The 27,102-nt window shown below is 42.4% G+C and overlaps 1 protein-coding gene across 1 annotated transcript; it reads right to left on the reverse strand.

Moving 5' to 3' along the window:
- Nucleotides 1–989: 989 nt before the first annotated feature.
- PRPS1 (phosphoribosyl pyrophosphate synthetase 1) lies at nt 990–27,102 on the reverse strand. The gene is made up of 7 exons (XM_070292154.1): nt 26,629–27,102; nt 14,142–14,325; nt 9,273–9,371; nt 8,035–8,159; nt 4,746–4,919; nt 1,713–1,872; nt 990–1,131 (listed from the first exon to the last, which is right to left on the reverse strand). Exons 1-7 carry the CDS (start codon nt 26,748–26,750, stop codon nt 1,039–1,041), a joined length of 957 nt encoding a protein of 318 aa, XP_070148255.1. The 5' UTR covers nt 26,751–27,102; the 3' UTR covers nt 990–1,038.

A 27,102-nucleotide genomic window follows, 5' to 3' on the forward strand; every position in this document is an offset into this window, starting at 1 on the left:
AAGCTTCAGCAGGGAAACCAGTACAGATATAGACCCACAATCAAAGAGATAACTTTATTAGTTTCTTCTACAAGAGACAGTAATATCAACTTTTTTTAAACAGAAATCTCAGGTCATTTGAGAGGCCAAATAGATCCAAAGAAAGATGATAAACAGTTAAATTAATCAAAAGGCACTACACCACCACCTAAAACCTACTACCGCAGTGGTAGTGGCCTAAGGAAGATTAAGCTACAGCAGAATCATCTCATGTTAATGTTACAGATCATAGAGCAGGAATTGAGTTTGCTTTCCAGAAAACTATGGCACAACAATCACTTGGGACCAAGTGGATATTTGGCCAGGAAAAGAAGATCAGGCCAAATGGAAAGGAATAGGGACAAAAAAGAATCCAAGTGACAGAATCCAAGCAAAGGGTGATGGATCAGGCTTTTTCCTCCCAAGAATCATTTGCTCTATGGTGGGTTGCTTCCCCTCAGGCTCCTGCCCTAGGGCTTCTCTAGCCTTACAGGGGCTCAGCCACCAGATCTGGGTTCGGGTTTCCCTAGGCTCTTGCATAATTTAGTACAGACTTTAGAGAACTTATCACACATTGCGGGGTGGGGGCGGTTGCTGAAGCATTCACATGCAAAGTAGTCTGAGCTTCCCCAAACATATTTGGGACACTCTACACAAAGCTTTCCAAAGTCCGACATCTTGTAGAAGCTGAACAGTTAAAGCTGCAAGGCTCACAAGATCAAAGAAGCCAGGATGAGACAATACAGGTAGAAAATCCCAGCAGCTACTGTCACTCTACATTTCTCTAACGTATTGGGTTGACCGATAAGTTCATTCAGGTTTTCCCATAAGCTGTTAAGGAACAACCCAAATGAACTTTTTGGCCAACACAATAGTAGTATCGCTCATATAACTGATGTGGGATGTAGAGAACTACACTGCAACAAGCTGGGTCTTCTGCTGGATTTTTCATCAAACACCAAAGAAAAAAACAAGGGGTGGGGCTCACTTTATTTTTGAAAAGCCTCAGGAGTTATTCTATTATAAAGGGACATGGCTGAACAGATAGGAGACGGACTCTCCATTGTGAGTTCTCCTGATGGCTTCCGCGAGGATCATGGAGATGTCAATCACCTAGGAAGGCAAGGGGAGCATCAGGTTAGCACACAGACAGAGATGATTGACTGGCCATTGCAGACACTGATGAGCAGCCCAATGAGGGGCCTTCCTCTTAAGACTGTGCACTGTGCTGTTTCCCCAAGTGAGCCCACAACCAGCTGCTCTTCATACTCACATTTTAAACGTAACCAACCACTTAAGAAAGAGTCAAAATGACAGTGGAGAAAACACTCTTGACTCACCAAGATGGTGGTGGGCTGGCATTTAAAAACCAGTTTGAAGGTTTCACATTATGTTTGCAGGGGCTGACAGACAAGAGTGACACACACAAACGGTAAAGCATGGACCTGATGTGCATCACAAACACTGGGAGAGTCTGTTAAAACAAAATCCTGGGTTCCACCTTCCAGAGTCTGAGGTCAAGCTGTTTGAATTTTTAGACACACGATCCTTCCTTTTGGGTCACAGATCCTGATGGCTAACCCTTGAGAGCAATGGAGGAAATCTTCAGAATCCACCCAGAGACCTAATTCAACACATGTAATCACCTCCTAAATACTCAGAGGAGTCTTGTTTTGCAAGAATCTCAGTCTCACCTGTATTTTGGAGCAATGCTTCATCTTATCCTCCTGAGGTATGGTATTGGTGACTACTACTGCTTCAAAGCATGCATTATTAATACGAGAAATGGCTGGGCCAGAAAAGATTCCATGAGTCAGGATAGCATAAACCCTGGTGGCTCCAGCTGAGAGAAGTCTAGAGGAAAAAGGAGAGTTGATTAGGAGTAATCTTACTTGTTACTATAAAATCCAAGTTAGTGAAGAGGAATGTTTTAGTCAGCTTGCACTGCCATAACAGAATACCACAGACTGGATGACTTAAACTAAATTTTATTTCTCACTTGTTTCTGGAAGTTGGGAAGTCTAAGATCAAGGGGCCAGCAAGGTAGGTTTTGTTCTGAGACCTCTTCTCTTGGTTTGTTGGTGGCCATCTCGCTATGCGCTTATGTGATCTCTTTGTGTGCACAGATCGAGAGGAGGAATGGGGTTGGGAAGAGCTCTCTGGTGTCTCTACTTATAAGGACACCAATATCATCACGAGGGCCCCACCCTCATGCCCTCACCTAAACCTAATTACCTCCCAAAGGTCCCATCTCCAAATACCATCACACTGGGGGTTAGGGTTGAATTTTCAGGTGATACAGTTCAGTGAATAACTTATCTGAATAGGTTTGGATTAGTGTAAAAGGACTGTGGCACAAACAGCTATGCTCAACAAAATCTGTCTCTTCTTCTTTCTAGTACACAGCTGGACACTTCCCAGCCTCCCTTGCATAGTTAGGTATGGCCAAGTGCCTTAATTCTGGCTATCTAAATGTGGACAGATTCTTATAAAAAACTTCCCATGGATGATCCTCCATGCTCTTTTCCCTTTCTGTCTGGCCACAATGGAAATGTTAAAGACGCAGTGCCATAAGACTGAAAGGGGCATACTTGCACTGGAGAATACCATGAACAAGTAACTTTACTGTGTTAAGGGAGTTGATCTGTTATGAGTAATTAGCATTATCTTACTAATATGACAGATAAAAGGAGTTTTATAAATTCACACTCCAGGATCCAAGCCAGGAAATCACTCTGCATACAAGTTTTTTGTTTTTTTTTTAAACACACACACACACACACACACACACGAGAAGAAAATTGCAGCCACTTCAGTATTCTTGCCTGGAAAATCCCATGGATAGAAGAGCCTGGCAGGCTACAGCCCATGGGTTGCAAAAGAGTCAGACACGGCTTAGCAACTAAACAACATATTTATATATATATATATATATATATATATATATATATATATATGAGATTTTAAAAAATTATGAGAAACAATGCTGTCCATAGTGACTTGGATTATAAGCAATGGGGAGCCATTTACAGTTTTAAAGAAGGCATGAGGGGAATCTAGTTTTAGGAAGATAAGCCAGTGGGGCAGCAATGTGAAAGATGGACTGGGAGCTTAGAGACTGGTGAATGGCAGCAGAGAAGAGAGGCAAGGTTAATTCAGAACAGTGCAGGCAAATGATGAGAAAGAGTAAGAATGAAGGAAGTAGCAGCAAAAATGGACGGTCTAGAGGTAAGGCCAGGGTTTCCAGCTTAGGTAAAATATAGTCTACAAGCAATAAATGCTGGAGAGGGTGTGGAGAAAAGGGAACCCTCTTACACTGTTGGTGGGAATGCAAACTAGTACAGCCACTATGGAGAACAGTGTGGAGAGTCCTTAAAAAACTGGAAATAGAACTGCCTTATGACCCAGCAATCCCACTGCTGGGCATACATACCGAGGAAACCAGAATTGAAAGAGACACATGTACCCTAATATTCATCGCAGCACTGTTTATACTAGCCAGGACATGGAAGCAACCTAGATGTCCATCAGCAGACGAATGGATAAGAAAGCTGTGGTACATATACACAATGGAGTATTACTCAGCCATTAAAAAGAATACATTTGAATCAGTTCTAACGAGGTGGATGAAACTGCAGCCGATTATACAGAGTGAGGTAAGCCAGAAAGAAAAACACCAATACAGTACACTAACACATATATATGGAAGTTAGAAAGATGGTAATGATAACTCTGTATGCCAGACAGCAAAAGAGACACAGATGTATAGAACAGTCTTTTGGACTCTGTGGGAGAGGGCGTGGGTGGGATGATTTGGGAGAATGGCATTGAAACATGTCTACTATCATGTAAGAAATGAATCGCTAGTCCAGGTTCGATGCATGAGACAGGGTGCTCAGGGCTGGTGCACTGGGATGACCCAAAGAGATGATATGGGGAGGGTGGTGGGAGGGGGGTTCAGGATTGGGAACTCATGTACACCTGTGGTGGATTCATGTCATTGTATGGCAAAACCAATACAGTAAAGTAAAAAAATAAAATTTAAAAAAAAACATAAAAAAATAAATATGGGAATATACTTCTGTCTTCTCAGGGCTATGGATTTCTTACCTTAACCTGTTTTAAAGAACTATCAAAAGTAGATTACTCAGGGAATTCCATGGCAGTTTGGTGGTTAGGACCCTATAAGATTTCACTGCCAAGGGCACAGGCTCGATCCCTAGTCAGGAAACTGAGATCCCACAAGCCGCAAAGTATGGTCACTCAGAGAGATGAGATAATTTTTTGGAAATACAGTGGTGATAGTTGCACAACACTGTGACTATAACTAATGTCACTGAGCTGCACACTTAAAAATGATTAAAATGGGGAATTTCCTGGTGATCCAGTGATTAGGACTCTGTTTTCACTGCTGTGGGCATGGGTTCAATCCCTGGTCAGACAACTAAAATCCCAAAAGCTGCACGACCCCCTCAAAAACAGTTAAAATGGCAAATTTCATGTTGTATACAGTCTAGCACAATAGCAAGGAAAAATAAAACTAAGAAACTCTAGAGGAAAAAAAGTAAGAATACCCGTCAATCTACATGCATTGCAATTCAAGCCTAGGGTGACAAAACAGTCAGTTAGAATTCCCTAAACTGAGCTGCAAAGAGAATCAGCAGGCTTAGGGCAGTCAGACAGTAGTTTTTCACGTCCAGCGCCCAGCCCCACCAGCAGGCACTCACTTGTCAGCTGCATGGCAGATTGTGCCGCAAGTGTCAGCCATGTCATCCACGAGGATGGCCACACGGTCCTTCACGTCCCCTACGAGCACCATGCGGTCCACTTCATTGGCCTTCTTCCGTTCTTTGTGAATCAAGGCAAAGTCCACATTCAACCGGTCTGCGATGGAAGTCACTCTGCAACACAGGGTATTCACAGTTAAAACCTCACTTAAAACCAGTGTGTGTGTGTATCTTAAGACAAAGAAAGGAACTAAAGGATGGGCTTATTTTCTAGGTGAGAATACTCCATGAAACTCAACGGGTCCCAGGGTTGGAAGAAAGTAACTGCAATTAATTGGCATCACAAATTGGGTTTCATAGACGAATGCCTTCATACTCCAAGATGCCTCTGACATCTTAAGAGTAGTTTAGATTAAAATTCACTCTGGGTTACAGTAGGAGATAGACAACTAATTCTCAGCAATCCCAGGAAGCAGTATAATGAATGCTAGGGCATGTTCGTTTACTGGACTGGCAGCAGAAGGGGAGAAATACACAACTTGGTTAACCAATGCCGGGAGTGTCGACGGTCCCATTATGACATGTGAATGTGGTGAGAAGTGAACCTGAATTTGGTGGGAGAGAAGCAGTGCCCAGCCTGTTCTGTTGTGCCCTCATCACACTCTGCTCAGTGATCTACCAACTGTTGATGTCAACCGTACCTGGACACCAAGCTTGGGAGTTCCTTTAATGACTGCTAGAAAGAAAGTTATACCAATTAAGCAGGCAAACTGGGCATCTTGCTGTACAGACCAAAGGATTTCCAAATCAAAACAATTCCTTTTGTTTAAATTACAAGGTAATACAAACCAGACTAGAAGGTGGGATGGAAGACAAATCTGTCTGGTGACAAAGTACCATGTAATCTCTCAAGCAGCAATCCATTCAGCGCATGGTTGTGCTGCCTGTGACATCTGCGGCCACATTCCACCCTGCCATCTTGTTATGTGTGAAGAGGCCTGTGCTTTGGGCTTTGTTTCTTAATGGAGTGCTGATCCAACCAAGTATCATGTCCTATTTCCCTTGTGACTATGCTCACATATTTTGAGTCTGTGCAGAATACGGGAGAAGCTGTGACCATATAATAGAGAACAGACAAGACTTGGACCACAACCTAGGCAGCATCTGCACCTGATCTAAACGCCCCATATCCTGTGTGCTCTCCATCCCTACTGTGTGGGCGCATAACATCAAGAGTCACCCATCTGCTTGGAATGATTACTTAGATGAGGCAAATGCATGATCACTTCGTTCAAGCATCCTAAGCCATCCATACTCAGTGGCCAACAAACTCAGTGCCTGACAAAGTATGAACGGCTCCAAAAAGTCACTCCCTGTGTCCTTGAGAGGAGAACTGCATGCAGGTCACAACTGCACAGGCATTTCTACCTAGCCCCCAAACCCTGCCAAGACAGATGTGATAGCCACTCACTTTGAAAAGATTCCATCACTAGAAGAAAATTACAGGACTTCCCTGGTTAAGAATCTGTCTGCCAATGCAGGGGACACGGATTGGATCCCTGGTCCAGGAAGATTCCACATGCCTCAGGGCAACTGAGCCCATGCACCACCACGACTGAACCTGCGCTCCACGAGAGAAGCCACCACAATGAGAAGTCCACACTGCACAACTAGCCCCCACTTGCCACAGCTAGAGAAAGTCCAAGAGCAGCAATGAAGACCCAGGACAGTAATAAACAAATAAATGATTTAAAAAAGAAAACAGTAAACACAATTATGGAGCAATAAACCATCTACTTGGAGAAGGAAATGGCACCCCAATCCAGTATTCTTGCCTGGAGAATCCCATGGACAGAGAAGCCTGGAGGGCTACAGTCCACAGGATCACAAAGAGCCAGAAACGACTGAGCAACTTCACTTTCACTTTAAACCATCTACTGAAGGCAGTTTTTCTGTATCCAACTTTGGAAAGAAAATTGTGCTTGATTACTTATTTCAAATGAGACTGTTTTCTCAGTCTCTGTGGAAGATGATCTTCACAAGTATGACAACCACTGTGAGGGGGATGTGTTTTAGGCTCTATCTCTAGTATTATAGATGGTAACTAGCAACAAGGGACTCGCAAAACCATGCATCTGGCTGGAGAACAGAACTCAAGCTCTCAGCTTATCAGTTCTGTTGAAGTTCCTGAAATGAAGAGGTCGTTGAGAAATAGTCATTGAAAATTTGAATGGCTTTTGCAAAGATGTGAATTGGCATTTCCTAATCATCTGTGTTTTGTAGCTCTTCATTCTATTTCCACAACAAGAAGAACATGCGTCACACTTCTGAATGCATTACTAACGAGTGAGCCACTAAGAAAATGAAAAGCTCTTAGTCTGTACCATGTGAGCTGAAGCACTGCAACTGGCAATCCCTGGCAATCAGTTTGTTTCGAATGCTCAGCGCTTGGCTTAAAGAAAATCACCACACTTTCTTTTCCGTCCTATTTAGTATTCTAATTCAAAAGGTCAAAATGGTTTAACCAGCAACATTAAGAGGTATGCACAAAAGGTTGTGCATGAGTACTAGGCGGCTTCAGTCTGTCCGACTGTTTGCGACCCTCTGGACTGTAGCCCGCCAGGCTCCTCTGTCCATGGGATTCTCCAGGCAAGAGTACTAGAGTAGGTGGCCATGCCCTCCTCTGGGGGATCTTCCTGACCCAGGGATTGAACCCGTGTCTCCTGCATTGAAGGCAGATCCTTTACTGCTAAGCCACAGGGGAAGTCCATGTAAAAGCTTACTTGTTCACTATCATCATGGGTTTTGATAGCAAGTGGCATTCATTAGAAAATCAAACTGCCTCCTCCTCCTAATGGGTCATAGTGCTGTCACTGACCCTGCAGTGCTGAGTCACTGATGGGTTTTGGTCAAGCCCATGATGCCAGACTATTTTGTGCCCCTCTGCTGCTATCTTATCTTTCAGGCAGTGACTCATGCCAGTAAAACCATATCCAGCCCATGTCCTAAGCTATCAGAATATCCAAATACTTAAAAACTGTTGCTTCTCAGTATCTTGTAATCGCCTATACTGAAAAAGAATTGGAAAAAAACTTTATATATATATATATATATGTAGTCTTTATAGTCTTTTTCAGACCACTTTGCTGTATACGTGAAACTTAACATTGTAAATCAACTATACTTCAAGAAAAGAAAAACTCAGTTCAACAACAAAAGATCACTTCCTGACACAACTGTCTGAAAACTTTCCCTACTACGTTGGGAATAATATGAATTTCAACCATACCTCTTTGCTCCTCCAGCATCAGGTGAGACAATTGTGCAGTTCCTCCACTCAGAGATGTTCTCCCTTATCCACTTGAGGACCGCTGGCTCTGCATACAAATTGTCTACTGGGATATCAAAAAAGCCCTGCAGAAAGAACGAACCTGGGTCAGTTTGGCTTGTTTTCCCTCTCTTCTGTTTACAAATAATGAACACAAAGAGAATAGTAACTTGCCCAAAGAATACTTTACTGGAACATTCAAACTGATCCAAAAACATGCCCAGTATGGCAGACTATAAAAGCAGACTCCTAGAGTGTGGGTTGTGCAAGAAAGCCCAGCCACAAAGTGAACCCCCCGATGACCCACAACTGACCACAGCCATATGAACAAGCTCCTGAGGAAAACAGCCAAGTCCAGCCAAGATCAGAACTACCCAGCCAGTGTGCAGACCCAAGGGGTAATATATACTTACTACCTTCTGCCACTCAATGTTGGGCTGGCTTGTTAAGAGAGCCAAAGCTAACGGTACACCAGTTAGAGATGCTATGGTATATAAACCTAGTGGAAGGCATTTATAATAAATGGTCACAGTAACTAGTAGTCAGGAGATTTGTGTTCTAATACTAGTTGCTACAGATTTGTTGTACTTCACAACTAATCTGTCCCTCTTCTATAAAATGGGTATATAATCATCTGGCCTGTATCTCACTGAATTCTCAGAAGCCTCCAAAGATAATGATTTCAAAGTCTCTTTAAAAAGTATCAACTATAAGGTAGTATTCTGCTCCCCAACTCTTTTAATGCTAGAAAGTAGGCTCCAATATCTATGGTTCTAAATTTAATGATAACAATAACAACTCCCATTTATTTCATATCTTTCATGAGCCAGGTGTTTCACTATGAATTTTATATCTTGTTTGATACTCACGATAACAAAGCAGTGTGTATTCAGAGAAGTTAAATAACCTGCCCAAGGTTACAAAGTTTGTAAGTGTCAGAGCCAGTCTTCAAACTCAGACTGATGCCAAAGCCTACTACGTTCTTCCCAGAATCCCAAACTGCCTCCCTGTACAACCAGCCCACATGACTAAGACCATGAACTATGCTTCAGGTGAGGATGCTGAAAATGTCATCAATGTCTAGTTTGAGTTGTACTTGGGCAGTTTTTGCTACCCTGTGGTTTTCAGCATTCAGTCCTCTCTTATCCCATGTCTAATCCCTAATAATCCCTAAGCTAATATTTAGCTCCCAATGATACCTGAATTTGAGAAGCATGAAGGTCCATGGTGATGATATGATCCGCGCCAGCTACAGAGAGCATATTTGCAACCAGCTTGGCTGAGATTGGAGCCCGGCTCTAAAAGGAGGGAAGGAAAGAGGAAAAAAAGCCAATCTGAAAAAAAATTCATTTGCTCAAGAAGCATTTATTTATTGTATACCTATTGTGTTTAAGGCACTGTGCTACCAGAAAATTCATACAAAGTGACACAGCCACTGATTTTCAGTTCATCACAATCTGGCACAAATAGGAAGTGGAATATCATTTTTCCAAATCAGGATACATAACTCAGAAAAAACCTTCCCAACCTTTCACTTTCTTCACGTACATATTTTCAGCCTATTAAAGTCTTTCCAATGCTCAATTATTTAAATTAGGCATACTGTATACAAATCTTTTTTAAAAGAATTGTATTAAAATCTCTTTTAAGACATACATACTCAAACCTGTGCAACATCTAACATGTCAACATTTAAAGGCACATCAAAGGATGAAAAGCATCAGTTCAGTTCAGTTCAGTCACTCAGTCATGTCCGACTCTTTGCGACCCCATGAATCGCAGCACGCCAGGCCTCCCTGGCCATCACCACCTCCTGGAGTTCACTCAGACTCACGTCCATTGAGTCAGTGATGCCATCCAGCCATCTCATCCTCTGTCGTCCCCTTCTCCTCCTGCCCCCAATCCCTCCCAGCATCAGTGTCTTTTCCAATGAATCAACTCTTCGCATGAGGTGGCCAAAGTACTGGGGTTTCAGCTTTAGCATCATTCCTTCCAAAGAAATCCCAGGGTTTATCTCCTTCAGAATCGACTGGTTGGATCTCCTTGCAGTCCAAGGGACTGTCAAGAGTCTTCTCCAACACCACACTTCAAAAGCATCAATTCTTCTGCACTCAGCCTTCTTCACAGTCCAACTCTCACATCCATACATGACCATTGGAAAAATCATAGCCTTGACTAGACGGACCGTAGTCGGCAAAGTAATGTCTCTGCTTTTGAATATGCTATCTAGGTTGGTCATAACTTTTCTTCCAAAGAGTCTTTTAATTTCATGGCTGCAATCACCATCTGCAGTGATTTTGGAGCCCAAAAAAATGAAGTCTGACACTGTTTCCACTGCTTCCCAGTCTATTTCCCATGAAGTGATGGGACCAGATGCCATGATCTTTGTTTTCTGAATGTTGAGCTTTAAGCCAATTTTCACTCTCCTCTTTCACTTTCATCAAGAGGCTTTTTAGTTCCTCTTCATTTTCTGCCATAAGGGTGGTGTCATCTGCATATCTGAGGTTATTGATATTTCTCCCGGCAATCTTGATTCCAGCTTGTGTTTCTTCCAGTCCAGCGTTTCTCATGATGTACTCTGCATAGAAGTTAAATAAGCAGGGTGACAATATACAGCCTTGAAGTACTCCTTTTCCTATTTGGAACCAGTCTGTTGTTCCATGTACAGTTCTAACTGCTGCTTCCTGACCTGCATACAGATTTCTCAAGAGGCAGGTTAGGTGATCTGGTATTCCCATCTCTTTCAGAATTTTCCACAGATTATTGTGATCCACACAGTCAAAGGCTTTGGCATAGTCAATAAAGTAGATGTTTTTCTGAAACTCTTTTGCTTTTTCCATGATCCAGCAGATGTTGGCAATTTGATCTCTGGTTCCTCTGCCTTTTCTAAAACCAGCTTGAACATCAGGGAGTTCGCGGTTCACGTATTGCTGAAGCCTGGCCTGGAGAATTTTGAGCCTTACTTTACTAGCATGTGAGATGAGTGCAATTGTGTGGTAGTTTGAGCATTCTTTGGCATTGCCTTTCTTTGGAACTGGAATGAAAACTGACCTTTTCCAGTCTTGTGGCCACTGCTGAGTTTTCCAAATTTGCTGGCATATTGAGTGCAGCACTTTCACAGCATCATCTTTCAGGATTTGAAATAGCTCAGCTGGAATTCCATCACCTCCACTAGCTTTGTTTGCAGCGATGTTTTCCAAGGCCCACTTGACTTCACATTCCAGGATGTCTGGCTCTAGATTAGTGCTAACACCATCATGGTTATCTGGGTCATGAAGATCTTTTTTGTACAGTTCTTCTGTGTATTCTTGCCACCTCTTCTTAATGTCTTCTGCTTCTGTTAGGTCCATACCATTTCTGTCCTTTATTGAGCCCAACTTTGCATGAAATGTTCCCTTGGTATCTCTAATTTTCTTGAAGAGATCTCTAGTCTTTCCCATTCTGATCTTTTCCTCTATTTCTTTGCATTGATCACTGAAGAAGGCTTTCTTATCTCTTCTTGCTATTCTCTGGAACTCTGCATTCAGATGCTTATATCTTTCCTTTTCTCCTTTGCTTTTCACTTCTCTTCTTTTCACAGCTATTTGTAAGGCCTCCCCAGACAGCCATTGTGCTTTTTTGCATTTCTTTTCCATGGTGATGGTCTTGATCCCTGTCTCCTATACAATGTCACGAACTTCATTCCATAGTTCATCAGGCACTCTATCTATCAGATCTAGGCCCTTAAATCTATTTCTCACTTCTACTGTATAATCATAAGGAATTTGATTTAGGTCATACCTGAATGGTCTAGTGGTTTTCCCTACTTTCTTCAATTTAAGTCTGAATTTGGTAATATGGAGTTCATGATCTGAGCTACAGTCAGCTCCTGGTCTTGTTTTTGTTGACTGTATAGAGCTTCTCCATCTTTGGCTGCAAAGAATATAATCAATCTGATTTCAGTGTTGACCACTGGTGATGTCCATGTGTAGAGTCTTCTCTTGTGTTGTTGGAAGAGGGTGTTTGCTATGATCAGTGCATTTTCTTGGAAAAACTAATAGTCTTTGCCCTGCCTCATTCCACATTCCAAGGCCAAATTTGCCTGTTACTCCAGGTGTTTCTTGACTTCCTACTTTTGCATTCCAGTCCCCTATAATGAAAAGGACATCTTTTTGGGGTGTTAGTTCTAAAAGGTCTCGTAGGTCTTCATAAAAGTGTTCAACTTCAGCTTCTTCAGCGTTACTGGTTGGGGCATAGACTTGGGTAACTGTGATCCTGAATGGTTTGCCTTGGAGACGAACAGAGATCACTCTGTCGTTTTTGAGATTGCATCCAAGTACTGCATTTCAGACCCTTTTGTTGACCATGATGGCTACTCCATTTCTTCTGAGGGATTCCTGCCCGCAGTAGTAGATATAATGGTCATCTGAGTTAAGTTCACCCATTCCAGTCCATTTTAGTTCTCTGATTCCTAGAATGTTGACGTTCACCCTTCCCATCTCTTGTTTGACCACTTCCAATTTGCCTTGATTCATGGACCTGACATTCCAGGTTCCTATGCAATATTGCTCTTTACAGCATCGGACCTTGCTTCTATCACCAGTCACATCCACAACTGGGTATTGTTTTTGCTTTGGCTTCATCCCTTCATTCTTTCTGGAGTTATTTCTCCACTGATCTCCAGTATCATATTGGGCACCTACCGACCTGGGGTGGGGGGGGGGTTCCTCTTTCAGTATCCTATCATTTTGCCTTTTCCTACTGTTCATGGGGTTCTCAAGGCAAGAATACTGAAGTGGTTTGCCATTCCCTTCTCCAGTGGACCACATTCTGTCAGACCTCTCCACCATGACCTGCCCGTCTTGGGTGGCCCCGCAGGCATGGCATGGTTTCACTGAGTTAGACAAGGCTGTGGTCCTAGTGTGATTAGATTGACTAGTCTTCTGTGATTATGGTTTCAGTGTGTCTGCCCTCTGATGCCCTCTTGCAACACCTACCATCTTACGTGGGTTTCTCTTACTTTGGGCGTGGAGTATCTCTTCACGGCTGCTCCAACAAAGCACAGCCGCTGTTCCTTACCTTGGATGAAGAGTATCTCCTTACCGCCGCCCTTCCTGACCTTCAACATTGGATGGCTTTTATTTTATTAATTACACGACTCCCCTTACTCATCCGGAGGCTAAACTTCCAGTAACCTCAACCCCCTTAAATAACAGGTAAGCACACCTGACTGCACTATAAAATAACAAGGCCCATGTCCTACACTCTACTCCTTAGCAGCACTGTATTCTATTGAAATAAAAGTATCTGGCCTTCTCCCAGGTATCGTACATATTAATAAAATTTGGGCATCAATTACCATGGACCGGCAAAGTTTCACCTATACGCTTTATCTTCTAATACTCCAAAGAAGGTGAGGTGTGCATGTGTGTAGTCATGTAACAGACTTCAAGTTCTATGAAGAGGTCACAACTATAACCAAGAGGGTCCCAGAGGATCTACCAGTTTAAAAAAATTCTCTACTCCATGGGAGCTGGTGCTTAGTCTTACTGCTGCTGCTGCTAAGTCACGTCAGACGTGTCCGACTCTGTGTGACCCCATAGACGGCACCCAACAGGCTCCTCTGTCCCTAGGATTTTCCAGGCAAGAACACTAGAGTGGGTTGCCATTTCCTTCTCCAATGCATGAAAATGAAAAGTGAAAGTGAAGTCGCTCAGTCATATCTGACTCTTAGCGACCCCATGAACTGCAGCCTACCAGGCTCCTCCATCCATGGGATTCTCCAGGCAAGAGTATTGCCATTGCCTTCTCCTAGTCTTACTGATACAATGAAAATAATAGCACCAAGTTAGCCAAAAGTCACATATGTATGACTGGGATAAAACAGACAGACTGCAAATGTGTTGCTTTATACAAACCAATCACATCAATTGTTTTGAAAATCAGATAATGCCTAAGATAAAAACTAATATCCTCTAAATATACATTTGATAATTAAGGAAGTTTTTTTGACTTTGGGCAAGTGCTCCTGCTTCTCCTGATTTGAGAAAATAAGAATTAAAAAAAAAAGAGAGAGATTCCACTCCTACCTTATCCTTCTTATCCTGCCGGGCATAAGGGAAGCACGGGATGACTGCAGTAACCCGGCTGGCTGAAGCAATCTTGCAGGCATTAATCATAATCAAAAGTTCCATGAGATTGTCATTGATTTCACCGCAGCCACTCTGAACAATGTAGACATCCTCTCCACGAACACTTTCTCCGATTTCCACACTATAGGAAAAAGAAGGAAAGACAACAAAAACAGATTTTAAAGCACTCTACTGTACATCTACAGTAAAGTCTAAAAAACACAGCTTCCCCACTAGTATGCTATGAATGGATTATAGGAGATTCCCCTGAAGGAGCCGCTGTACCAGAAACTGTGTACCGCCTATTTACCCCAGTGTACTATACCTATTTTTATAGGTGACATGACATGAAAAAAATTGGCTAAGGTACTTAGTAATTGGACCATAATTTCAGTAAGCAGGCTGTATCTCATTTTATATGTGTGAATGATAATTTGATACAGCATCTATGACTGTCATCAGTATATAATAAAGGAACCAGAAAGCTCATACAAGGAATGAATCACTACTGTTTTAGGATGATGCCTTCTACAGAAGACTGTACCATGTCTACCACACTGGCAGTTCACTGAACAAATGCTCATATCCCAGTCAATGTGCTAGGTGCCAGCAACACGATGGAGAACAGATGTGGTCCTTGCCTTCATTCTATGCTTACTGTGCTCTGGTCCAATTAGTAAGTCTTATTTTAAAGAATTCCATAGGAAATTACTCTAATTATGGAATAAGGCTATATTTTACTATAAAATGCAAGTTTTAATATTTGTACTTGGATCCTTACCAAGAATAACTTATTAAAAATAATAACCTCAATGATACCTCAAAGCAAAACCATTTCCCCAATTAATACTGTAGGTGACGTGGGGGAGAGGGGAGTGTGTGGGTATATGTGCATGCATGCTTGTGTAGGCAAGCAGATCAGAACAGTTAATAACCTATACTGATGAAGAGGAAAACTTCAACAGGACATAATTCCATTGTCAGAAGCTGATATCAGACATAATTATTATTTAAAAATCATTTGTTCCCAATCCAAGTAACAGTTGTAAGGATCCTACTTTTTAAAAGAATGGGGTTACTTTATATTGTAAAGCAAGAAAAATAAAAGCAAATGGTAAAACTCAAACCAAAAACCAGTTAGAACAGGGATGTTGAAATTCACAGCAGTCCAAACAAAGACAAAAACATATTAGTTTGGAATATCTGGAGAAAAACCTTCAGGCACTGAAAAATGGGCAAAATGAACCCAAAATAAGCAGAAGGAAGAAATCAGACATGAAGAGCAGGAACCAATGAAACAGTAAAACAATAAAGAAAAACCACTGAAACAAAAAGCTCTTGGTGGGGGGGAAATCAATAAAATTGATAAACCTCTAGAAACGCTGACCTAAAACAACTTTACCAGAGAAGCTTACCAAACATTTAAAGAATTAACACAAATTTTGGGGACTTCCCTGGTGGTCCAGTGGCTAAGACTCCAAGCTGCCAATGCAGGGGGCCCAAGTTAGATCCCTGGTCAGGGAACTAGAACCCACGTGCCCCAACTAAGGCCAGACACAGCCAAATAAATAAAAACAGATTTTTGCATAATCTTTTCAAGAAAATAGATGAGAATACTTTTCAACTCACTTTATGAGGCCAGTATTGCCCAGATACCAAAGCCAGACAAAGGCAATATAAAAAAAGAAAACTACAGAGGAAGAGAAAGATAAAAATGGGTGTGGTTGCAGCAGGGCAATAGGAAGGATCCTTGCGATGACAGAATGTTTTTTTTTTTCCTTGACTCTATCAATGTCAGTATCTTGGTGGCTGCATTATATAACAGCAACAGCCAAGAAAACTACACTTTGGAAAACTAGAGTTGGGAACCTTGGGAAAACTGCATAATGGGTACACAGGATCTCTCTGTTATTTCTTACGATTCCATGCTAACCTACGATGACTTCAAAATTCTATTTTAACAAAATATGTATTATTATACCTTGTGCATACTTGAGTAAATTACTGCAGCCCTCAGTGAAAGCTGAGGTCATAAAAGTACTGGGTTGGCCAAAAAGTTCGTTCTGGTTTTTGGTAACATTCTATGGAAAGAACTTTTTGGCCAATCCAATATATCTAAAAACAGGCACTTCTGTAATAAGTCAAAAGAAACTAGTCTGATTGTATTAATATTTTCTGAGAAATGAGTTCTAGTTTGAGGTTCACTTGAGAAGTAGCTCATCTGGAAAAATATTTTCTCCCTAGTTTACTAGGTGACTTCCCTGGTGGCTCAGAGGTTAAAGTGTCTGCCTGGAATGCAGGAGACCAGGGTTCGATCCCTGGGTCGGAAAGATCCCCTGAAGAAGGCAATGGCACCCCACTCCAGTACTCTTGCCTGGAGAATCCCATGGAGGGAGGAGCCTGGTAGGCTACAGTCCATGGGGTTGCAAAGAGTCGGACAGGACTGAGCGACTTCACTTTCACTTTCACTTTACTAGGCATCAGTCAAACCATCTTCCTTTACATTCCTTGATTCACCCTTTCCCGCCTTCCCACACATATTCCCACTATCTGGAATGCTCTTCCTACTACTAACTCATTAATTTCTTAGGTCTCCAATCAAAATATCATTTCTGACCATCTTAATACAAGTGACTTTCCTAAGAACCTATAAGATTAAAAATGACTTTAAAAATATCAACCAATTTTACTGTGTGAACCTTATTTGCATACTAATTCAAGCAACTGTTAAAAAAAAAAACATTGCTGTTAATTTGCTTTAGGTGAGAAAATGGTATTGTGGTCAATGAAATGTATGCAGGTGATATGACAGAATACCAAGGTTTGCTTCAAAATAATCCAATTATGGGAAGTGTGGGGAGGGGGAATATTAGATGAAACAAGATTGGCCATGAAGTGATAACTGCTGAACCAGGTGATCAATTCTTCGGTGCTCAGCTTTCTTTATAGTCCAACTCTCACAACCATACATGACTCCTGGAAAAGCCATAGCTTTGACTAGATGGACTTTTCTTGGCAAAGCAATGTCTCCACTTTTTAAGATGCTGTCTAGGTTTGTCATAGCTTTTCTTCCAAGGAGCAAGTGTCTTTTAATTTCATGGCTGCAGTCACTATTTGCAGTGATTTTGGAGTCCAAGAAAGTAAAGTCTCTCACTGTTTCCATTGTTTCCCCATCTATTTTCCATGAAGTGATGGGACCAGATGCCATGATCTTAGTTTTCTGAATGTTGAGTTTTAAGCCAGCTTTTTCATTCTCCTCTTTCACTTTCATCAAGAGGCTCTTTAGTTCTTCACTTTCTGCCATAAGGGTGGTGTCATCTGCATATCTGAGGTTATTGATATTTCTCCTGGCAATCTTGATTCCAGCTTGTGCTTCTTCCAGGCCAGCGTTTCTCATGATGTACTCTGCATAGAAGTTAAATAAGCAGGGTGACAGCCTTGACATACTCCTTTTCCTATTTGGAACCAGTCTGTTGTTCCACGTCCAGTTCTACCTGTTGCTTCTTGACCTGCATATAGGTTTCTCAGGAGGCAGGTCAGGTGGTCTGGTATTCTCATCTCTTTAAGAATCTTCCAGTTTGTTGTGGTGTTGGAGAAGACTCTTAAGAGTCCCTTGGACTGCAAGGAGATCCAACCAGTCCATCCTAAAGGAAATCAGTCCTGAATATTCATTGGAAGGACTGATGCTGAAGCTGAAACTCCAATACTTTGGCAACCTGATGCGAAGAACTGACTCATTGGAAAAGACTCTGATGCTGGGAAAGATTGAGGGCAGGAGGAGAAAGGGACGACAAGATGAGATGGTTTGATGGCATCACTGACTTGATGGACATGAGTTTGAGTAAGCTCTGGGAGTTGGTGATGGACAGGGAAGCCTGGCGTGCTGCAGTCCATGGGGTCACAGAGTCAGACATGACTGAGCAAATGAACTGAACTGGGTGATGGGTGGAAGGCAGGAAGATCATTTACTCTCTCTACTTCTGCATGTATGTTTGAAATGTTCTATAACTGAGTTAAATAAATAAAGTGACTCTCCCCAGGTATTCTCTCATTATCCCGGTTATTCTTTTCAGAACACATCACAATTTCTCATCACCTTATATTTTATGCACTTGTTTATCTGTTACCCTCTCTAGAATGTAAGCCAGCTCCATGAAGGCAGGAACCGGATCTGTCGTGCCCAACCAGCCAGTGCCAATAACACAAAGAATGAATGAATGAATACCACTCAGGATTAGGATGCCCCTTGAATCTGCTCACTTTAAGGCAGAATATGAACCTTCTGCAGGCCTGCTGTTGTGAATTCAGAAGACTGTTGATTGTCCCTCACAAACTAACTCACCTCACACTAGAGGTAAGTGGGTCCAACATGTTTCTTCCAAAGGTTTTGACAGATCTGCTCATCCCTTTAACAGGCACTCAGCTGACAGATATTTAATGGGGGTGGAACTACAACCTGATGAGTTCACCAGGATTTGATGGCTACAAAGAATTTTATGGTGGGATCCTGAAATAGTGATGCCAAGCAACATAATGAGCCAAACATCAATTTTGTAGACCCTAAGACATACTTGAACAGACATCTATTAACTACCAAGATCAGCCTTAAGAAACAACTAAAGTGGGCTTCCCTGGTGGTTCAGTGGTAAAGAATCTGCCTGCCAATGCAAGAGACTTGAGTTCGATCTGGGAAGACCCCACATGGGGTGGGTAAACTAAGCCCATGCACCACAACTATTGAGCCTGTGCTCTAGAGCCCGCAAGCAGCAACTACTGAGCCCACATGCTGAAACTACCGGAGCTGCAAACCCTAGAGCCCATGCTCCACCACCGCAATGGGAAGCCTGTGCACCACAACTCGAGCAAAGCCCACGCAGCAACGAAGAGCCAGCACAGCCAAAAAGAAGACATTTTTTAAAAGATTAAAAAAAAAAAAAAGAAAAGCAACTAAAGGGACTTCCCTAGTGGTCCACACTCCCAATGCAGGGAGCCCATGTTCAATCCCTGGTCAGAGAACTAGATCCTCCACAGCACAACTAAAGATCCCACCTGCCACAAGAAAATTGAGCATCCTGCGTGCCACAACTAAGACCTGGAGCAATCAAATAAATATTTTTAAAAAAGAAAGAAACGACTAAATCTGTCGGCAATGTCAACTACGCTAATGCCAAAATTGCTTTCGGGAGACGTTGTTCTAAATTCAAATAAGCAGGCAGGAGGGGACCAGGGAAAGCTTCCTGGAAGAACAACTTGCATGTTGTCCAAAAGTAGGCCCAAGAGCACTACTGTCCAATGTGGGAGTCACTGGCCTCGTGTGGTTATTGAGCACTTGGATGTGGCTACTGCAACTGAGGAAGGGAACTGAGATGCGAAGTAACATTAATACCATACCTTTCTGTGAAGACAGTAAAAATTTTTTAAATGAACTGATTTTTATATTGACTACATGTTAACTTAAAATGGGGGGGGGGGAGGTGGGAGGGGAGTTCGGGATTGGGAACATGTGTACGCCCGTGGCGGATTCATGTTTATGTGTGGCAAAATCAATACAATATTGTAAAGTATAGAACGGACTTTTGGACTCTGAGGGAGAGGGTGGGATGATTTGGGAGAATGGCATTGAAACATGTATACTATCATGTAAGAAACGAAGTGCCAGTCTAGGTTCAATACAGGATACAGGATGCTTGGGGCTGGTGCATGGGGATGATCCAGAGAGATGATATGGGGTGGGAGGTGGGAGGGGGATTCAGGATTGGGAGCTTGTATACACCCGTGGTGGATTCATGTCAACGTATGGCAAAACCAATACAGTATTGTAAAGTAAAATAAAGTAAAAATTAATAAATAAATAAATAAATAAATAAAAATTCCAAACAAAAAAATTAAATAAAATAACAATAAATAAATAAACAAAAATTAAAAAAAAATACCACTCAAATGGATAGAATTCAGTAACACCTGTGGAGCTAAGCCGGCTCTGCCAGTTCCTCACTGAGGTGGGCCCAAACAAGAGGCTGAGGGAGTTTCAAGGTGCTTCCAAATCTCCTTTACTAACACTGCCTGCCCTTTGAGAGGTTCCAGGCTAAGAGTCCCTTCTATGTTTTATGGTGCACAACTCTATGGTCCTGACAAAGTAGTATTTCAAATATCTGAGCAACTTCAAAACTCAAGAAAATTTTAGTCCTGCCCACTGGCATCCCTACTACATCATCTCCTTGTCCAAGACCAAGCTCTGCACTTCTCTCAGGGAGAATGAAAGTCAGGCACATCGATTGCCCATAAAAGCCAACTGGATCTTCCATACTTGGTATAGGAAGCCTATGGCCCTTGTTTGAGTCAAGAACACTATGAGAATCATCTGTGCTCCATTCACTCACCAGTCAGACTGCAGGATTAGGAGCCAGGAAAGAGCAGTTTGACAATTGATCTAAGATAGTATAAGGGACAGGCTAATTATCTACTACTCTAAAGCTGTCTTTTTATCAAATAAGGCCAGAAAGCAACATACCTAACACCATGGTGGCTTATCTCTTTTTTACAAATGCCTCTACTATCAAAGTCAATATAAAAAATTGCTTACATTGTTCATTATATTACTGGGTATCATTATTTAAGGATCTCACCCCCAAAATTTGCAGAATTGTGTGTCTGGAAGTAGTATCTAAAGATTTTTATGAAAATAAAAATTACATAATTTATTGCACAAGTCTTTATCCCTTTGGCTGCCAGGAAGCCAAGGGATACAGTTAAAGTAACACTAAATAAACTTCAGTAATCACTTTATGCCAAATTCTTCACATAGTTACTATAGTCCTTTGTTCTAATAGGCTTCTGCTGTACCTATCTAACTTTTTGTATGTGTGACTATCATGAAACACTAAACCTTTCTTGAAAGCAGGCAAGGTATTAATTACAAAATTAAATTTTCACTGCCAACTTGTACCACTTTTGTATTATATCACCTAAGGATAATCAACGAACAGTTCGGCCATTTCCCAAAGCCAAACTTAGGACTAGCACTTACGTTTCAAGCATAGAAGGACGTTATGACCAGACATGCATTTAATAACTAGAAAAAGTTATTTAACTATATGAAAAATAAAAGTAGCACATGTAAATTAGGACACTGTCCTTGTTTTACTGTATGCAATTCCAATCTCACTAATCAAGACCAATCTTTTCCTCCAGTTAGTACTATGATGTATTTTCATAAAGTCTTTTTCAAAAGCCCAGGAACTACACTTAGATTATACAGTTTGGTCAATAAACAGTTCAATGAATCCTCAAAAAACCTTAATATTATTCTTATGGTTTCCTCTAAGTCTCAGAGATAATAAGTTAGGCAGTGATATATGGCAGAAGAATTGATGGTGTGCCTGAAACCTGTTTGCTTTTAAACCAGGCAGGAAGACCTGGTTTAGCAACTGAAAGGTAACACTTCTTGTTCTTTCCCTCTAGCTAATGGCTGCTGCTGCTGCTAAGTCACTTTAGTCATGTCTGACTCCATGCAACCCCACAGACCTAACCCTAACCCAACAGGCTCCTCCATCCCCGGGATTCTCCAGGCAAGAATACTGTAGTGGGTTGCCATTTCCTTCTCCTAGCTAATGGCATGTCCTCCAAACTGGCTTTGGGCAAGTGATTCTCTCAGCTGTTCTGGGGAGGCCAGGTGACTAGCTCCATCCACTTCGTTTAAACACAAAACAGAAAATAAAGTGAATTTTAAATGCCTTTTAATTGGTGGTATTTTTAAGAAAATCTCAAGAATTTAGATGGGTGCTGGCACATGCAAAACACAGGGGATTAACTATAGGAAAATCCTAGGGAACCAAGGTTAGTCACCCTCCTTTCAGCCTATCTAGAGTAACCAAAGAAAACAAAGTTATTTAACAATATTGAAGAGAGTTGAGTCCAAACATTCAGTACATATCTTTTTGCCTTTTCATACTGTTCATGGGGTTCTCAAGGCAAGAATACTGAAGTGGTTTGCCATTCCCTTCTCCAGTGGACCATATTTTGTCATTGGAAAAGCCCCTGATACTGGGAAAGATTGAAGGCAGGTGGAGAAGGGGACGACAGAGGATGAGATGGTTGGATGGCATCACCGACTCAATGGACATGAGTCTGAGCAAGCTCTGGGAGTTGGTGATGGACAGGGAAGCCTGGCATGCAGCAGTCCATGGGGTCGCAAAGAGCTGGACATGACTGAGTGACTGAACTGATTTAGTACATATAATAAAAAAAGAAAAAGACCCAGGGGACTTCCCTGGTGGTTCAATGGTTAAGAATCTGCCTTCCAATGCAGGGAGTGCGGGTTAGATCCCTGACTGGGGAACTAAGATCACATGTGCAACAAGGCAACTAAGCCCACGCACCACAACAAAGAGCCTGCATGCTGCAACCAAGACCCAACACAGCCGAAATATTTCTGAAAAAGAAAGAATCACACACAACCAACCAGTGGTTACCAATGAAGAAGGGAAAGGGGGGAAGATAAAGGTAGGAGATTAAGAGTACAAACTACTGTATATAAAATATAGCTAAAAGGATATATAGTACCACACAGGGAATATAGCCAACATTTTATAATAACTATAAATGGACTATAACATTAAAAATTATTTATCATTTTGTTGTACACCTGAAACCTTATATAAATACTGCATGTCAACTACACCTCAGGTAAAAAACTTAATACATTCAGAAGTTCCAAAAGCCAGATAAATATTGTATCAGCAAAAAAATTAAAGGACTTGCCCCAGAGGTGGGGAAGTTACCCTCTGAATTGTAGTTCCTTCATCCATAAAATGGGGATTGTAAGAGTAATCTCTTACAGCAGTGTTGAGGGGATTAAATGTGAAATGTGTATAAAGTATTCAGCATAGGAACTAGCACATTTTAAGCACTCACTATTTATTATTATTAATATCACCATTACTAATAGCAGAGACTTGTTCAACTTTTTTGGAGATCAATTTGGCAATAAGTATTAAAAGGCCTGAAAAGTAGTGTATACCCTTTAACCTAGTAATTCTTCTAGAGATCCAGGAGTTTTCATATAAAAGCATTAGATCAAAAATGATAAATATTGAATAGGGACTTGGTGATCTAAAATTATAGTAAAACCATGACAAGACTGTACAGCTATTTAAAACAGTGGAGACTAAATATTAAGAGGAGAAGTATTCAAAATATAGTGCTGAGTGAAGAAAGCTATAAACAATATGCCATACTTTTTTGAAAAAGTATATAAACACACAAACACCTGGAAGGTCATAAACTGAAATGTGAACAGTTTATCTTGGGTGGTAGAATTATTTGGGACATCTTTTATCCTATATTCCCCACATTTTTTGCAATACCATCACCATCCCTTACCAACACTGAGAATCTGTTAAGACAATGTTCTAAGAATTTTACTCCCATCTCATTTAATTGTCACAAAAGACTCCAAAAAACGTGTATGCTCAATCATGTCTGACTCTTTGAGACCCCCATGGACTGCAGCCTACCAGGCTTCTTTGTCCATGGGATTTTCCATGCAAGAATACTGGAGTGGGTTGCTATCTCCCCGCCAAGGGTTCTTCCCGACCCAGGGATGGAATCCGAGTCTCCTGCATTGGCAGCTGGATTCTTTACCACTGAGCCACTTGGGAAGCCCAAATTTATTATTTTATAGTTTTATAGAGCCATTCCCTTCTCCAGAGATCTTCCTGACCCAGGGATCAAACCTAGGTCTTCCCCATGGCAGGCATGTTCTTTACTGTCTGAGCCACCACAATACTCTGGGTAGATGATATTTTACAGGTGAGATTACTGAGACAAAGAAAGGCTTAGGATTCAAATCCAGCTTCTCTGATTCCAGAGCCTGAACCCTCAACCTCTCTCATAACTATCCGTGTGCCATACACCCACATGTATGTATGTATGTTTCTCCTTAAAAACTGGACAGCAGGAACTCCCTGGTGGCACAGTGGTTAAGAATCTGCCTGCCAATGCAGGGGACATGGGTTTGATCCCTCCTGGGAAGATTCCACACACCACGAGGCAACTAAGGCCATGTGCCACAACTACTGAGCCCATGTTCTAGAGCCCGGGAGCTGCAACTACTGAGCCCACGTGTTCCAACTACTGAAGCCCTTCTCTGACAACAAGACAAGCCACCGTAATGAGAAGTCTGTTCACAGCAATGAAGAACAGTGCGCCCCCCCCTCCCCTGCCAACTACTACTCGCTGCAAATAGAAAAAGCCCACTCACAGCAAGGAAGACCCAGTGCAACCAAACATTAACGAATTTAAAAAAACTGGACAGCAAAGGATGATCCTGACTTCAGGAGAAAACTACTCGAGAGAGCATCAACCCCTGAGATTGTGCCAAATTGCAGCAAAACAGTCTCATCTGAGGATGGGCTCTGCAGTTCCCCATCTAATGACCCCCAGCACCCACTGTGGGTAGGTGCTATCCTGTCCATGACCTTTAGATCCCAGAGTCAGGGCAGCAATGACCACTTCTGCAGTGCAGAAAAGCCAAAGGTTGGGGGAGGGAGGTGAAGGGGAAGCTCCATAGGCAACATATTCAATTATGTTCAATGAAGATTTCAGAACATCTAAGGAGCCAAAAAGCTAATTAAGCCAGAAACAAAGCAACCGAACCAGTCAGCAATTTTCCATTGGGCTTAATCTTATTCAGTGCTTCCAAGCATGTTACTGTCTGGTTATTTAAAAATGAAATCAGCCTTTTAGCTCAGCGAAGTAGATTGGGGCTCCAGATAATTTTAGAGAAATCAATAAGTAGACCACTAAACTGTTCTCCTCTCCTCTCCCAATTTAGCCTCAGGTTCTGATGTGGTGCACTAGGCAGAGGGTGCACAGGGAAAATAAAGTCTTTGTATTTTTCCTGGAAGCATACAAAAAAGATTTAATAGTCACAGTTCTCTAGGGAACAACAACAACAAAAAAAACCACCTCCAAATGAAAATCATTCTGGTCCCCTAGCTATACTGCCACTTGCAAAGTCTGGTCCTGTTTTATTACAGCCCGTGAGTCATAATGGTGTGGTTAAGCTAAAGACAGCAGCTTGGCTAGCCTTCTGACTAAGGTTTTGTCTGGTTACAGACCGCATCAGGGCTTGCACCATCATCTGCATCACAACCAATGACACAATGATCAAGCATCCAGAAGGAAGCTGTCCACTACAGATGAATGCTTTTACCAGCAGGGTCTACAAAGGACAGGGGAAGTTACACTTTGGGAAGAGAAAAGGAAAACAAAAGCACTTAGGAAAAAATGTTCAAGGCAATCTTCACTAATTTAACTGACTCATTAGGTTTGGTGTAAATTTTCCCCTTAATAGAGGACTGACTGTGGGTACTGCTCTGATTTGATCAACAGGATAACAACAAAATACAGAAAAACACTTAGCAGAACCAGAAGATTCTAGATTTAGATGGAAGTGGTACTGAAAGGATTTGGTGACCAAGTTATCTCTAAGATGGCCCCAAGGTTCAGGAGCATGGTGGAAGTGGGGGGGAGGGAGCAAATTTAATCAGCAAAGCAATGACAAAAAATTCACTGCAATGAACTATGCATTTCCAGCCTTCCACTCCATTATCTTTCTTCTATTATCTTAACATTCAGGGATTAAAATGTTTCTTAAATCCCCCACACAACATTAGAAATGCAAGTTCAGGATAGACTTTGGTTCTGAAAAATATGCTTTTGCACTGTTTTACAAACAGCTACGCTTGGGAAGATCAAGGATTCCAGAATTAAGGTTCCCTATTATTTTCTGGATGGCTCAAACCAAGATGCCGGCAATCGGGATGCAGTTAACGCATCATTTTATTCAATCGACTAGATTTAACTTCGAGTTTAAAGATGTGAAAATTCAACACTCGCCAATCTAAGGAAGTCTTCGGTATTAATTTTGGCGCCCTCAGCACATAATGTCAAGTTCCCTCAACAGGAAATCGGACCAACACGGTTTCAAATTGAAAAGCTGCTTCTCAGACACTAGGAGGAACACCACGAGGGCTCAGTAAGCAGTAGGATCTCCCAGGCGAGCCGGTCTAACAGCGGAAGAGAACCCAGTCTGGATGGCTCAACAGCTAAGCGGCAAAGCCACGTGTCCCCACCGCGAAGCCCAGGCGTTCTTCCCCTCTAGCCACTCTAGGAAGCCACCATCCCCGCCCTTGGCTTCAAACCCAGTAGCTTCCCCTCCTGCTCCATCTTGACTCCACCCACCACACAGTGAGAATGAACGTGACCCTCCCGCGAGAGGTAAAATAACGGAAACAGCCCGTGAGGCACGCTCGTCACAGAGCTGCCCCTTCCCCCCAAACCCGGCCCTTTGGAACTCACGCTGTGACCTCATCCCCCTACCCTCGGCTGCCCTGGCCTCTCCGGCAGGTGAGGCCGGTCGGCGTCCCAACTTCATCCTCACCAGGTCTCCTGGTTGCTGAATTTCTTAGTCACCACCTTGCCCAGTTCCAGGCCCAGGCGGTCGGCAATCTTCTGGGATAGATCCTGGTGGGAGCTGCCGCTGAAGATTTTGATGTTCGGCATCTTGGCCAACTACCCTAGGCTCTCTTTGCTTAACGATCACTGCTGCCGCCGCCGAGACCCGAACCGAGTGGGCCCAGAGACTCAGTACTAAGCACTCGCGTTTCTACTCCGCCATCTTACATTCCCGCCCGGTGCGCGGCTCTAAATCGCCGGCGCAGGGTAGGTGTAGTCAGCCGGGAAGCCCTCTCTCCGATTGGCTGAGCGCTAGTGGGTCCTCGCTGTAGTTCCGCCTATCCCTGACTGTCTCGAGGATTGACTGGAGGCCCTGAAAGGGGCGAGGCTAACGAATCGCCCCGCCCACTGTAGCGAGGCAGTTAGGGAGGGCAGAACGCCTAGAAGCCCGGGTTCCAAT

This window comes from Ovis canadensis, chromosome X (assembly GCF_042477335.2).
Source record: "Ovis canadensis isolate MfBH-ARS-UI-01 breed Bighorn chromosome X, ARS-UI_OviCan_v2, whole genome shotgun sequence".
NCBI classification, from domain to species: Eukaryota; Metazoa; Chordata; class Mammalia; order Artiodactyla; family Bovidae; genus Ovis; species Ovis canadensis.